At 43.4% G+C, this 15,299-nt stretch overlaps 1 protein-coding gene across 1 annotated transcript in view; it reads right to left on the bottom strand.

Moving 5' to 3' along the window:
* KNTC1 (kinetochore associated 1) overlaps positions 1 to 15,299 on the bottom strand; it is a 227,099-nt gene that overhangs the window by 174,205 nt on the left and 37,595 nt on the right. The window contains exons 7-10 of the mRNA XM_083151336.1: positions 14,128 to 14,162; positions 13,934 to 14,044; positions 10,655 to 10,748; positions 9,072 to 9,124 (exon numbers count right to left, since the gene is read on the bottom strand). Coding sequence (XP_083007462.1) covers positions 9,072 to 9,124; positions 10,655 to 10,748; positions 13,934 to 14,044; positions 14,128 to 14,162 — 293 coding nt within the window. The remainder of the gene's footprint in view (positions 1 to 9,071; positions 9,125 to 10,654; positions 10,749 to 13,933; positions 14,045 to 14,127; positions 14,163 to 15,299) is intronic.

Raw genomic sequence — 15,299 nt, 5'->3', positions numbered from 1 at the left:
AATGGGCATTGGGAGAGGATGCAAGGAGTTGACATTCTAAAATGCCATGGACGGGGTAGGTGCAATGGGGACAGAGAGGGGCAGGTGCAATGGGGACAGAGAGGGGCAGGTGCGATGGGGACAGAGAGTAAAAAAAAAAGGAAAGAAAAAAATCTAAATATATTCATTAGGGGCAAAAATAAACATAAAAAAAAAAAGGTACTCTTTACCTAGAACGGCGCCCACGATTGAAATCGCGGGCATCGCGGGTAAAATCGCGGTAATCGCGGGCATCGCGGGTAAATCGCGGGTACATCAAAATCGGGTACCCGCGATTACCGCGATTTTCCCATAGAGAACAATGTTAAAAAGCCTGATTGACCGCGATTTTAGCGTTAAATGCCTCAATGCCCGCGATTTTCCCATAGGAATCAATGTTAAATGGGCTACAGAGCCCAAATAGCCCCAATTAACCCTTAAATGTCCCCCCAATTTTTGTACGCCACCCCACGATCCACGCCAACCCGAAGCGTGGCGAGCGCAGCGAGCCCGCGAGGGGCGGCGGTACGCGTCCTACGACCTTTTCATGCCCTACTATCCACGTCGGCGTGGAGTTGAGAATAGAATAGTGTGGCGAGCGCAGCGAGCCACCGAGCCCGAAGCGTGGCGAGCGCAGCGAGCCCCGCGAGGGGACGCGGATACCTTCACAGTTATACGCGTCCCCTCGCGGGCTTCACAGGTGTCCGCGTGGCCACGGACACCTGTGAAGCCCGCGAGGGGACGCGTATAACTGTGAAGGTATCCGCGTCCCCTCGCGGGGCTCGCCACGCTTCGGGCTCGGTGGCTCGCTGCGCTCGCCACACTATTCTATTCTCAACTCCACGCCGACGTGGATAGTAGGGCATGAAAAGGTCGTAGGACGCGTACCGCCGCCCCTCGCGGGCTCGCTGCGCTCGCCACGCTTCGGGTTGGCGTGGATCGTGGGGTGGCGTACAAAAATTGGGGGGACATTTAAGGGTTAATGGGCTCTGTGGCCCATTTAACATTGATTTCTATGGCCAAATCGGGTGGATTGAGGCATTTAACACTAAAATCGGGTCCATCGCGGCTTTTAACATTGCTTCCTATGGGAAATCGGGAGCATCGCGTCGCGGGCATCGCGGGTACATTTATGGCCGGCCGCGACGCGACCGACGCGATTTTTCAGGTTTAACATGGTTTTCAATGGGAAAATCGCGGGCATCGCGTCGGTCGCGTCGCGGGCAGGCATAAATGTACCCGCGATGCCCGCGACGGGCGCCGTTCTAGGTAAAGAGTACCAAAAAATATATTTACAAAAAAACAAAAATGACATTGATTCATTTAAAATAAATAAAATATTTAGTTACTAGCTGACCCGCCCGGCGTTGCCCGGGAAAACCTTGGGGTTTCTTTATTTCCAAAATTGCTGAAAAATGTCATCTTACAGTATGCTGTGACAAAGACCTAAGATTGTAATTTGTTATAGATTCCACCATAATGTTAGAATGTGTTTGCATTGATACTCAATGATGGCAATAAAATCAGGTGTGGTGTTGTTGTTTGAAACACAACGCTCCTGAGTTGAAAACTTGTATGTGTTGATGAATTCCACATCCACTCCTGAGATTTAGCACCCACATCCACATCCACTCCTGAGATTTAGCACCTACCTTCTGAGGGTCAGAAATGGGTACAAAATCACTAAGGGACATGTCCACACCTCAATTTCTATACTTTCAATGGTACAGTTTCTAGGGTGTGTAATTACAGGCACTGAGTGCGTGGGGTCCGGGGTGGGCGTTACTTACCGCGCCATAATTAATTCAAAATTCACTGCTCCCTGCCACTGCCCTCACCGAACCTGCCTGCAGCAGTCTCTGAGGTCTGGGGATCTGTAAAGCACATGCACCGAGCATCTCTACCAAACAGTGGGGCAGCCCCTGAGTGTGGGAGCAGGTCCGCGGGCCTGGCCACATGATGTCATGACGCAACGCACACTATCCGCACCACTGTAATGCACCACTGGGAATGGGTGCAATGGGCCAAATTCTTCCCTACACCCGCCGGGCCAATCCACTGATCCAGCCATCACAATCATCAATGGATGCATTGATAAGGTTTGGAGTTTAAGAAGTTGAAGAATAAGACTGAGAAAAAGAATTGCCATGTTCCAAAGTGTACAATTTACTCAATAAATCGTGAAAAAAATGTAAGTGTACATTGAAGTACAATCAAGAAATGAATTAGGATGCAGGGGAGCATATGCAAAATGTGCAGAGAGAGTTAGATTTGGGTGGGGATTTACTTCAAAGTGAGATCTATATTGAAGTGTAAAAATAAAGCAGCCAGTATTTTCCCTGCACAGAAACAAAATTACTCACCCAAATCTAATTCCCTCTGCACATGTTACATCTGCCCCCCTGCAGTGCACATGGTTTTGTCCATCTAAGAAGTATTTTGTCAGAAAGAGTGAACCAAAATAAGGCCCCAGGTGTGGAGTTGTTCCTTTGTAAACTGTTTCCCAGATCATCGATCTTTTCCACAGAACATCAATGAAGGTAAATTACAACTTGGTGTTTTTTAAATTTCTAAGTGAAATTTCCCAAAAACGGCTTCGAGGTGCACACCACCGGGTCCAGAGGTATCTTGTTGCTGAATTTGGTGTCTCTGAGTGCCACGGTGTGTCCGCAATGCGACGGACACGCACACACGCACACAGATTCTTCAACTTATTATATTTAGTTATGTAGACTAGTCCTGACAGAAGAAATTGTCTAGTTCACAATGTGTAAAGCCTAAAGGCCCCCATACACTATGCGATTATGTAGACTAGTCCTGACAGAAGAAATTGTCTAGTTCACAATGTGTAAAGCCTAAAGGCCCCCATACACTATGCGATTATGTAGACTAGTCCTGAGAGAAGAAATTGTCTAGTTCACAATGTGTAAAGCCTAAAGGCCCCCATACACTATGCGATTTTGGACCTATTCCATGCGATTTCGGCACTTGGGCCGATAATTTGCGTGAAATCGTCCCAAAATCGCATGTGTTTGACATCTGATCCGATCCGATGCGCGGTCCCGTGCGCATCGGACCAGATCCGGAGGTCGGTCGTTCAGCAGGTACGATCACGTCCGACCTCCTGCAGTGGGCTGGGGGATGAGTGCCCAGCGGGGGATGCCGGTGACAGTGGGGCGGGCGGCGGTGATAATCACCGTGCTCTCACTGTGCAGCTTGCTTGCAGCAGCGTCCCTGGGTGCAGCGGGGGATGCCGGTGACAGTGGGGCGGGCAGCGGTGATAATCCTCATGCTGTCACTCAGCGGGCGGGCAGCGGCGGCTATTACATCTTTAAAATAACATGTCAAATGACTATCCGCCTTCTGATTGGCTGAGATAGCGCACTCTCAGCCAATCAGCGGCCGGCTAGTTGGCCTAATGTATGGGGGCCCCCAAAGGGCCGAAATCGGCCGAAAATCGCATAGTGTATGGGGGCCTTAATTCAACTAAACTTTTTTTGAGGCGGAAAATATGCTGTTTCCGACAGAACGGACCAAACGACCAACACTGATACCTTTGTGTTAAAACCTGTTAATAGGTGTTAATGGAAATTATCTATCCACCCCCAAAACTGGAAGAACAAGAGTTTCTTATACAGATCGCACAACTACTAATCCTGCTGGGACAATAAACAACATCTAATTGGGTTGGAATTAACATCACAACAATTAGAGATTAACCCTACTAACTCCATAGGACTAATGTGGGGTACACACCAGGACGATATGGCCTAAAACAAGCCAATTTAGATACAATCTCGACCGATTGTATGTAAATCGGCCATGTTTTGGGCCATTTCGCTGCCCTTTTGATGCGATCCCAATCCAATGCGCGGCCCCGCGGGTTGTTAGGTCTTTTCTGAGATCCTACCTGCTGCAGGAAGGATCTCAGAAACAACCATTGTAGTGGGTGCGGGTTGCGATCAGATCGCAATCACATCATGGTTTTTTTTGTGCCGGTCGGCGGCTCCTTCAGCTCGTGAGCAGGTCGTACGTTTTTGTGATGACCCGCTCACGAGCAGGATCTTGTTGGTGTGTACCCAGCATAAGGGGGTTATTTTGGTTCATTCCTTCTGACAAAACCATGTGCACTGCAGGGGGGCAGATGTAACTTGTGCAGAGAGAATTTGATTTGGGTGGGGTTTTACTTCAAAAGTGAGATCAGTGTAAAAATAAAGCAGTCAGAATTTTCCCTGCATTTTCCCTGAAAAGGCACATAGATCCCTGAAAATACAAAACAACTGCAATCTAATGGAGCCCACACACGCACCGATCCTGGCGTGCGTTGTGGGCTTAATTAGCACACATAGCATCGCATCGTATGCCTTGTGCGATGCGATGCTATGCTAGAAAAAGCTAGTACAAAAAGTATGTGCAGCACATACTTTTTGTACTGTACGATGGAGTGCCGCGGGAGCGCGTACCCCATCGTACAGCATCGCACCGCCCGCATCGGTGCGTGTGTGGCCTCCTTAACTTAGGTATACAATATAAGATTTTGAAATCTAGGTATACACTAGACCAGTTGGTTCCCAACCTTGGTCCTCATGTACCTCCAACAGAGCATGGTGAAATAATTAGCCCCACCTGTGATCTTTTAAATTGTGTCAGTGAGTAATGAGTGCACCTCCCAGGTGACCTAGAAAATGTGAACTGTTGGTGGTACTTGAGGTCTAAGGTTTAGAACCACTTCACTAGACAATAAGTCATCCAATCCCGGGGATCAAAGCAACATATACAGCACAATGTGAGCTCCAGCAGGTTCCTAGCGGCTTCTCAGGAATGCAGCATTTCATTTAGCTACTCCCAGTTGGATCCAGCATCTGCAAGTGTGTTTGCACTTGCTGCATGCTGGGTTTTATCAGTAGTAAGGTCAGGCTTGGCACACCTCGTCTAGTGGGTACCCAGCTCTGGGGAGTAAGGAAATGCAGCTGCCTATTTCCATTTCTTTTAAAAACAGAGCTGCATTGTGCATTATAGAACAATCACCTTCTTTACTGTTCTGCTTCCATTTGAACTTCCTACATACAGTACCCCTAACTACCACTAATCGGAGCTCAGGAATGAGACAAAGGCCTAATTCTGACCTGATTTCAAAGCACACTTTATTTGCAAATTAGAAAAACCACATCACACATCAACACGAATAGACTTTTGGCTAATACAAAATACTTTATTAACAAGGGTAATCCAGTCTAAAATAGAACCAATATTAATCTCAGACCATGCACCAACTTGGTTCAAGCTATCACTGCAGGCTCCAATCGCCCAGTCCCGTAATTGGAGATTTCCTACATACCTGGCGGATTCCCCCGAGTTTGGGGCAGCATTGAAGCAGCACCTTCAAAATTATGTGGAAGATAATATACAGCACATAGACGACATAAATTTATTTTGGGCGGCCTCTAAGCCTGTCATGCGGGGCTGTATTATGGCTTATGTAGCAGTAAAACGAAAAATAATACAGAAACGATATGCAGAACTGAGTACGGCGGTATCAGTAGCATATGCAGCAATGCTGAGCAGCGGTACTCGGGAGACCCGCCAGGTATTTTTGGAAACAAAAGCACTATACGATACTGTATGTACGGAAAAAGCTCAATACTACCTAGACCTTCAAAAGCATAGGTATTTTAGATGGGGTAATAAGGCTGGGAAATTGCTAGCATCGGTGGCCAGAGGACACCGACCAGCAACCCGTATCATAAACATAACCTCAGAGGGAGGGATACAGAATAAAAGGACGGAAGAAATAGCGGACGCTTTCTTAAATTATTATAAGGACCTGTATGCACCACCCCAAGATCAACCAAAGCTAGGGATGGACTTCCTGAGAAGAGCCAAACTCCCTACATTAACAAAATCAGAAAGTGAGGCATTAATAGACCCAATAACAGAAGTAGAACTCAAACAAGTTATAAATAAACTATCAAAAGGCAAATCACCAGGGCCTGACGGCCTAAGTGCGGAATATTATAAATTGACGCTACCAGAATTGATGCCATACATGCTTGCCTTTTTTAACTACATCATTAAGGGTGGTTCACCCCCGATGGGGTTCAACGTGGCAAGAATAATTGTGATTAAAAAAATGGGAAAAGATCCAAATTTGGTGACATCGTATAGACCGATCTCATTATTAAATCAGGACCTCAAAATCCTAACAACCATTATTGCTAACAGATTACAGCTGGTTTTGCCGAAATTGATTCACCCGTCACAGACGGGATTTTTAAGGGGCAGATCTTCAATACATAACATCAGGCAAGTGATAGCGGCATTGGTACAATCACACTCACTAGCTAAGGGAAACTCCCTGCTGGTGAGTTGTGATGCCGACAAGGCATTTGATCGAGTATCCTGGGCACATTTGTTAAGGGTATTTCATACGCAAAGGCTGGGAGTGGGATTTATCACTTTGTTCAGGAACCTGTATTCCTCGCCGAAAGCGCATTTGACAATAAACGGCCTGAATACGTCTAGATTTGAGCTGGCCCGGGGGACCCGACAGGGGTGCCCATTATCCCCTCTACTATTTAACATCGCCATAGACCCACTTATTAGAATCTTCCACTCCCAAACGGAATGGAAGGGGATACAATTCGGAGCCGTAGAGTTAAAGGTATCAGCATACGCTGATGACCTTTTGTTATACTTTACAAACCCACAGAAGGCCTTTCCTAGCCTTCTAAGGACGTTGAAGGAGTTTGAGGATATATCAGGATTTATGGTCAATAAAGCAAAAACTAAGGCATTGGCATTGCATAGAGAGGCAAAAATAGGATGGACACATGATTTTCCATTTTTATGGGCAGATCATCATATTACATACCTAGGGCTAGTCATAACGGCAAACCCAGCAGAACTGTACCAGGTAAATTATGTACCGGTAATTAAAAAAATTGGAACAGACTTTCGGGCATGGCGGTCTTTACCGCTATCATATATAGGGAGATGCCAGCTGGTTAAGATGATATCATTCCCTAGATTGCTATATGTTATACAAACCCTACCCCTGCTGATTAAAGACCCTGACATACAACTACTAAACAGAGAGATCAGTAGATTTATATGGGAAGGAAAAAAGCCACGAATCTCAATGTACAAACTAACCCAACAAACTTCACTGGGAGGTATTAATCTGCCATGTATAAAGAGTTACACAGTGGCAGCGAACTTTAGATACGCGGTAGATTGGATACACGCAAAAGAACATTATGTAAATTTGGCAATAGAACAAGCTTCTTGCCCGGAAATACCACTGACAAGTTTGCTGCATATGAGGCCGTCAAAATACCCGGCAAAGGTAGCAGATAATCCGATGCTGATGGCAACCTGTGTAGCATGGAGGCTTGCCCATGCTGGGCTGGGAATGACTTCGCATAACACATTGTTCCAATCATTACTGCACAATACTGAAACAGGCATGCCAACCCTACAAGATAGCAGACTTGTCAGGAGCTATGACCGGGCAGGAATGAGAACCCTGCACAATGTTATGAACGAAAATTGTACAGCGGTCTTGCCATACCAGGGGTAATGCGAAAAATATGTTGATATATCAATACCTAGATTTGTATACTTCCAATTGAGAAGTTATGTCCAGAGTATTACAAGAAAAATACCAGTCATTGAAACCGAGAAAAATCTAAATAAAATGATAAAGAGCATGGGGAATAAAAATAAAATGATTACAACATCATTGATATATCAACATATTAAAAAACAGATATTAGTGGAGGGAGAGAATATGGGGTTCACGAGGTGGTCAGAAGACTTACCAGGTATAACACCACAAGCAATCTTAAAAGCTTTTGTACGATTAAATAAAACGTTAATCACGGCCACATATGCAGAGATGCAATATAAGTTGCTGCATAGGGCCTATTATACGCCGAAAAGAAGATGGCAAATGGGTTTAACATCAGACTCAACATGCTTTAAATGTAAGGTAGCTGATGCAGACATAATGCATTGCATGTGGCAGTGTCCAGAGGTAAATAAGTTTTAGCAGGCGATTGGCGACTACATATGGAACAGATATGAGATCAGGGTAGCGCTCACTCCAGAATGGGCCCTGTGGGATATACATACCCAAGTAAGGGAAAGAAATATAACCCAAGGAGAGAAAATATTCCTGGCAAAAATTTTCGCCGCAGCACGGAAGACAATCTTATCGCAGTGGGTGTCAAATAATACCTTAACTCTAACTTTGCTAGAACCCCGGGTCTCGCACCTGTTCCATATGGACTGGCTTGAAATGTCTTTAAATAAAGAAAGGAAGGCGGAAAGATTCTTTTCCATTTGGGCACCGTATATTAAAAACATTTCTCCAACAACAAAAGAATCGCTAAGACAGGCAATAAAATTAACTTCTTGGTATAATGAAGAAACAGTACGCCTTGGAAGACACCCATTTTAAATAAACGAACAAAGATAAGACTTAAGCAGAGAGAAAGAAATAAATAAACAGGTCTATGGAGTAAATATGGGGATAAAAGGCGGGAAAGATATAGAATATACAAGAAGGCCACAGCAAAAGACGCTGATAGCATAGTTGAAGCACTAGGTATTGCCGTTAAAGGATTGATAGGCATTACTGCCAGGTATTGTTATATTTTTGTGTTTTTGATATGTATTGCTATATATATGTATACATGTTTGTTATGTATTGCTATATACATGTATGCATGTTTTTATATTTCATACTAAAGAAAATTAATAAAATATTATAAAAAAAGAAAAACCATGTGAACTGCAGGTGGGGCAACTGTAACATGTGAGTTAGATTTGGGTGCTTTGTTTTGTTTCTGTGCAGGGTAAATATTGGCTGCTTTATTTTTACATTGCAATTTAGATTTCAGTTTGAACACATCCCGCCCAAATCTAACCCTCTCTGCACACGCCCCATCTGCAGTACACATGGTTTTGTTCATTTGAAGAATAGTAGGAAAATACACTTTTGCATGTTGCATTATAAACATTATACAACAACAACAACAAAAAATACTTACATCTTCATCCAGAATAAATAACAAATTGTCCAGAATCTGAAGTTTTTTTGCTCCTTAGAAAGAAGAAAAAAAATAGAACATGGATACTAATATCGAATGCCTATCGAAACCACAAATACCTAAAGAGGTGTGTTTTACCAGCTCTGTATAACAGATTGATCTATTAAAAAGAACACATCAAATATTCTTGCTTTGTTGTCCACGATGTGCTTTATTTAACTTCATTTTATTGTAATTGTATATTTACAGCAGAAATTGATAACAAGCATAACAGATTTTCACTGTATACTGTATATTTACACATCACTGTTCTCACTGCCTTCCAATCAAAATATCTTCTTGTACTGTACAAACACATGTTAATGTTCATTTGCAATGCAGTGCTTTAATTAAAATAAAAAATAAAAAAAGGATTTGTGCTTCAGCAAAGACACCCATAAGTGGAGGTAAACCTGCAACATGGGATTTGATGGGTACTTGTTTCCTAGCACGGCCACAATCGCGGCCATCGGGGGTAATTTTTAGTGGCCTGCGACGCGACCGACGCGATGCCCCCGATTTTTCCATTGAAATGCATTGAAAACAGTGAAAAATCGGGTCGGTCGCGTCGTGTGCACTTAAAAATGCTTAAATGGTCCAGACGCGATGCCAACGATTTCCCCATAGGGAACAATGTTAAATGCCTCAATTTACCCGCGATGACCACGATTTCCCATAGGAAACAATGTTAAATGGATCAATTTACCCAAATCAGCATAGGGAAGAATGGTAAATGGGCCAGAAACCCCAAAAAAACCCACAGAGCAGTGGAATGTCCCCCCAAAAGTAGTTGACGCCACCCCGCCATCAACGTGAACCCGAAGCGTGGCGAGCGCAGCGAGCCCGCGAGGGGCGGCGGTACGCGTCCTCCGACCTTTTCATGCCCTACTATCCACGTCGGCGTGGAGTTGAGAATAGAATAGTGTGGCGAGCGCAGCGAGCCATCGAGCCCGAAGCGTGGCGAGCGCAGCGAGCCCCGCGAGGGGACGCGGATACCTTCACAGGTAAACGCGTCGCTTCGCGGGCTTCCCAGGTGTCCGCGTCGCCATGGACACCTGGGAAGCCCGCGAGGGGAAGCGTATAACTGTGAAGGTATCCGCGTCCGCTCGCTGCGCTCGCCACACTATTTTATTCTCAACTCCACGCCGACGTGGATAGTAGGGCATGAAAAGGTCGGAGGACGCGTACCGCCTGCGCTCGCCACGCTTCGGGTTCACGTTGATCGCGGGGTGGCGTATAGTACTTTTGGGGGGACATTTTTATGTTAAGGGGTGTTTTTGGCCCATTTACCATTGTTCCCTATGATAATTTGGGTAAATTGAGCCATTTCACATTGTTTCCTATGGGAAATCGTGGTCATTGCGGGTAAATTGAGCCATTTAACATTGTTCTCTATGGGGAAATCGCGGGCATCGCGTCTGGCCCATCGCACCCGATTTTTTAGCGGCCGCGATGGCCCCGATTTTACCCCCGATGACCGCGATTATGATCGTTGTGGCCGTGCTAGGAAACAAGTACCATTTGATGTAATATTTCTAACTTACCTTGAATCAGACTGGAATCAGCAAGATTTTGAACAGCAATATGCTTTTTTACAGGATCCATCTGCCACTTTGAGAGAACATAGTCACCTCTTCCCTGGGAAGCAGAAGCACAGTACAAGCCAATATAAGATCTAGCTATTTATTATTTATTTACAGTTTCTTATACAGCGCAGCATATTCCGTTGCGTTTTACATTTGGAAGCAACAGCGATTAAACAAACTCGGTATAAACAAACCAACATAGAGGTAGGAAGGCCCTGCTCGCAAGCTTACAAGTCTATAGCTATTAAGAGCAGTTTTTGGGACAGTAAATGGGAGATTTTACACTTTGATAGATAAATTGTTGTCAGATGTAAAGCAACAGTGATCAAATAAAATATTACTTCCCAGTTTCTCTTAGGGGAATACTTCAGAACACCGTTATCCTTAATTTGCTGTGGGCCTTCTTTAGGACTAGAAGTTTTAAGGATTAAGGAATTTCAACTCCATGCGTAGTGGATAGTGGGGTTATGAACAGGTAAAAAAAAATCGCATCGGATCGGTCGCCGTGAAACTAAACAAGTACCGAAAAAAGATTAGAAAATAAATTTAATACACTTTTAATACCTTGCGTGCCAAGAGTGAATGCCAAATATCTATAGCACTGCTATAATCTATAGACAGTAAATTAGCAAACACACCAAATACCATAATGGCGAGGCCTTCTCCTCAGATCCTCACAGCAGTAATTACTGAGGGTGAGCCCAGAGACACATGGAAAAATAAAAAGTGGAAAATAAGGTAGGTTCATTGTCTGCATACTTGCCCTCATAGAAGTAATTGTCTTATGATCATTGTGACATATTCAGATCTCACTTAAAAAAAAAAAAGGGGGGGGGGGTATCCCAGCATTCAGATACATGCATGAATGTACATTCAGATACATATAGGATTTGCTAAGCTGCCACACTATTCCTACACGCTGTACACATTTACATAGCAATGAACCAATTAATTTTCTACACAGAAAACACAAATCTAACACTCTCTATACATAGTACATCTGCCCCACCTGCTGTACACATGGTTTTGCCCAATTTGAGAACAAATTTGTACTGTGATCAGATCTGAATAAGGGCCAATATTTAGAATTACTATAGCCCATTAAAACACATATATAAGTGGCATTGTGCAGCTAAATCACAATGTCTGTGGCACACCAATCAGGGCTATTTGAAAATACATGGATAGGTAATAGATGCTAACGGGTTAAGGAGCATGGCTGAGGTGTAGAGGAGAAGAGGTCATGATTCCGCACAATAGCAGGCATAGATTCAATCCCAGGTCACGACTGTCGATCCGTCCCGACAGCAGTGAGCCTGGCCCATTTCCATTTTGCTCGACCACATATCGCCAGGCGGAATTTAATGTCTCACCTGGCGATCAGCGAAAAGGGGGCATGTCCAGGTAAACGGCCGTGGATTTTTGCAATTTGGCAGTGATCACCACAATTCAAGGCCGTTATCGACAAACCGGGCACAACAGCTTTTAAAGTTGGGGTCGTTCTGTCTCTTCAATGCTGTTGGGCAAGACAGCATTGAATAAGCGCCCACTCGTATTTCCCCCCTCAGAAATAGGGGTGGGGGGACTAAATGATACAGTGTCTAGGTCTGGGGTAGCCATCTCCAGTCTTCGAGAGCTACCAACAGTTTATGTTTTCCAGATCTCCTCACAGAATCGCAAGTGAAGTATTTACCTCCACCTGTGGATCATTTACAATGTGTTTGTGAGTACTGAGTGCACCTTTGCAGCAGCTAGATTGTCTGAAAAATGTGACCTGTTGGTAGCTCTCCAGGACTGGAGTTGGCTACCACTGGTCTAGGTAGACAAATAGGATGACAGCAAATGGTCAACAAGCACAAGGTCCACATAGACAAAGAGTCCCCATAAGCATGGAAATGGTCATCATATGAAAAAGGTCTACATGAGTTTGTCATGTTTTTTGTGGTGTCAATTTGTTTTTCATCACGTGGACCCCCAATTAGTGTACCATCGCTTCAGGCCAGGTGCCTTGTTACGCTGCCACTCCACACTTTACCATTCACAATCGGAGCCACGTGGATGGTATATTACAAAAATTTGTTCATAAAAAAAAAAAAAGAGAAAACACCCCACAAAAACTCATGTCAACCTTTTTTTCTATATCAATCACTGACTGTCAATCTAGACACTGTCAATCTATTAACAGAATGCCCTATAGCAGGGGGAATGTGTTGCAATGTTTGGAGTAAAGTACTAACCACTCCGCTCCTGTCATTTTACAGGCTGTATTTCCAAGGTGGTGTACTGGTAATACCATTAAAATAATTATTCAAGCAGTCGCTTACAACAGGAGTAATTCAAGAAGACTAAAAAATACAAACATGGTACCACAGCACAAAAGTGGAAGAAAGGAAGATGCAAACATCTACCAACCAGTGAGCATAACATTGGTAGTACAGAACTGAAAAAAAAACTATTAAAAGAAAGATGAAGATTATCTCAAATCAAGCAATTTACAGGATTCCAAACAGCAGAAAACAGAGTTGTAGTGACTACCAGCGCTAACTGCTCAGTGTAAAAAAAGAAAACCTAAAAGTAAAAAATAGAAAAAAGCATGGGATTGCACAAGGCAATCCCAGGGAAAAAAAAACAAGGGTGCACCTGCTTCTAGCAGGCACCAATAAAAAACTGACTGGCCTAGCATGGAGGCGGGGTTATAGGGCAGAGGAGCCAGGCATGCTGGGAAGCCTTAAGCTTTGAAGAATTGGTGCCCGGTCCTCTGGATCCACCTACAACCCTGATGTTAACCCTGTGGGACCAGCAACTCTGAAGAAGAAATAGAATTTCATATTTTCACAACCCTTTATTTTATATTTCACATTTTTTAAAATTATGAGATCTTAATGCATACTAATAAAGTGATAAACTTTTAATAAAAATGGCCCGAGTCCCAGTGCAACTTTTTATACTACTACGATCTTCTTTTGTTATATTTTGCAATTTATTATACCCCAAAGAATTCTTAAAGCTTAAAAAGGTATAGCCAATATATCATGGGCACGTCATTGGGTGTGCACCAAATATATCTGTGCATTGGACTGCGAGTAAGGGTGGTTTTGCTGCAGATGCTGCCAATTACTGACATCACAACTGGGAAACTTGCAAATAATAATAAAAATGTTTTAACTATGCAAAATAAATGGATTCTCCCTGTTTTATATGGATTATTTCATTTAATTGAAAAAAACACTTGCTCACCCCAATAATCATATGTATATCACTTGTCAGATCACCGATCACCAAGTTCAAACAACCATTTGTATGATATTCTTCAGTTGAAATAAAGTAGGTCTGAATCCTTCCTTCCAACTGCCAAAAAAACAGAATATTACTCAAGAATATACAGTAGCTGAAACTAAAAATTTTTTAAGGAATATTACAAAAGTCTTCACCTCTTTTGCAGAACTGATGTCCATATTCTCAATTGCTGGAAAAATGCAATGAGTAAAGTCATTAAAAATGTAAATTACCAAAAGCAAAAGACATAGATAGATAGATAGATAGATAGATAGATAGATAGATAGATAGATAGATAGATAGATAGATAGGAGAAAATTAGAGTGCGCTTGAAGATTAGCCAACCCAACACCTTTATAATCAAATTTCACAGTGGGACAACTTTTATAAAATTTATTAAAACATCTAGTGTCCAATGTCTATTGATTTGTCCTTTCAAGGTGGAAAACTGACGCGTTTCATAAATTACTTCATCTGGGGAACAGACTCCAATCAGCTATAGGGTTGGGAATTTTCAGTTGATTAGTAATCCTCTTTTAGTTTGATTCCTTGTATTAATAAGGATACAGAATTTAGAAATAAGCGTAAAATTTGGACAGTACAAGAAATTAGAGGCAAACCAGTAATAGCAGTTCTGATCAAATGCCTCCAGTGTCTGGTACTCATTTGATCAGAACTGCTATTTAGAAAAACAGAACCCCCCCACCCAGTTAACCAGCCTTACACTTGCTTTTCCTAGTTAATATTGTTTATACCCAGACACTAACTTTTCTTGTAAACCATGCCTACTTATTTCTTTAAATCATTATGAAATTCATGCAGCACATCATATTAGAGAAGTGGTTCCCAACCTGGGGTACTCTGCAGACCAGTTGGGGGTACTTGAAAATAATATTGGTAATGGCGGGAGAGGTCTCCCAATGGTGGAAGAAATTTCCCATTGCCATGGAGATGAACCATGTTTCGTCCTTTCGGTTCAGTCTGCTGCGTTTCCCCGTGATTTTACCAGCAATCCATGGGGAGCTACCCATGCTGCCCTCAGACATCTGTGATCATCTGCCACGTGCTAACAAAGGTGGAGGAAGCAGCAGCAGGAGACAGTACACAGCCGGTGGCCAGACACAGAGGGAACCGGTTCCTGACCACATACTACCCCTCAAGGGAGAAAGATATGCATAAGTATACGCATACCACTCACTTTCGCTCGTAAGTACTGTGGATATTTTGAATTGAGAGGAGGGAGTACTCAAATAAAAAGCCTAATCAAGGGGTACGGGAGAGAAAAAAAGGTTGGGAACTGCTGTATTAGAGGACTCCGTTGTGGCCG

Source organism: Crinia signifera, chromosome 1 (genome assembly GCF_055691185.1).
Source record: "Crinia signifera chromosome 1, ASM5569118v1, whole genome shotgun sequence".
In the NCBI taxonomy this organism is placed as follows: domain Eukaryota; kingdom Metazoa; phylum Chordata; class Amphibia; order Anura; family Myobatrachidae; genus Crinia; species Crinia signifera.
Note: the sequence above shows the minus strand (reverse complement) of the source record. Positions and strands in the feature narration are given on the sequence as shown.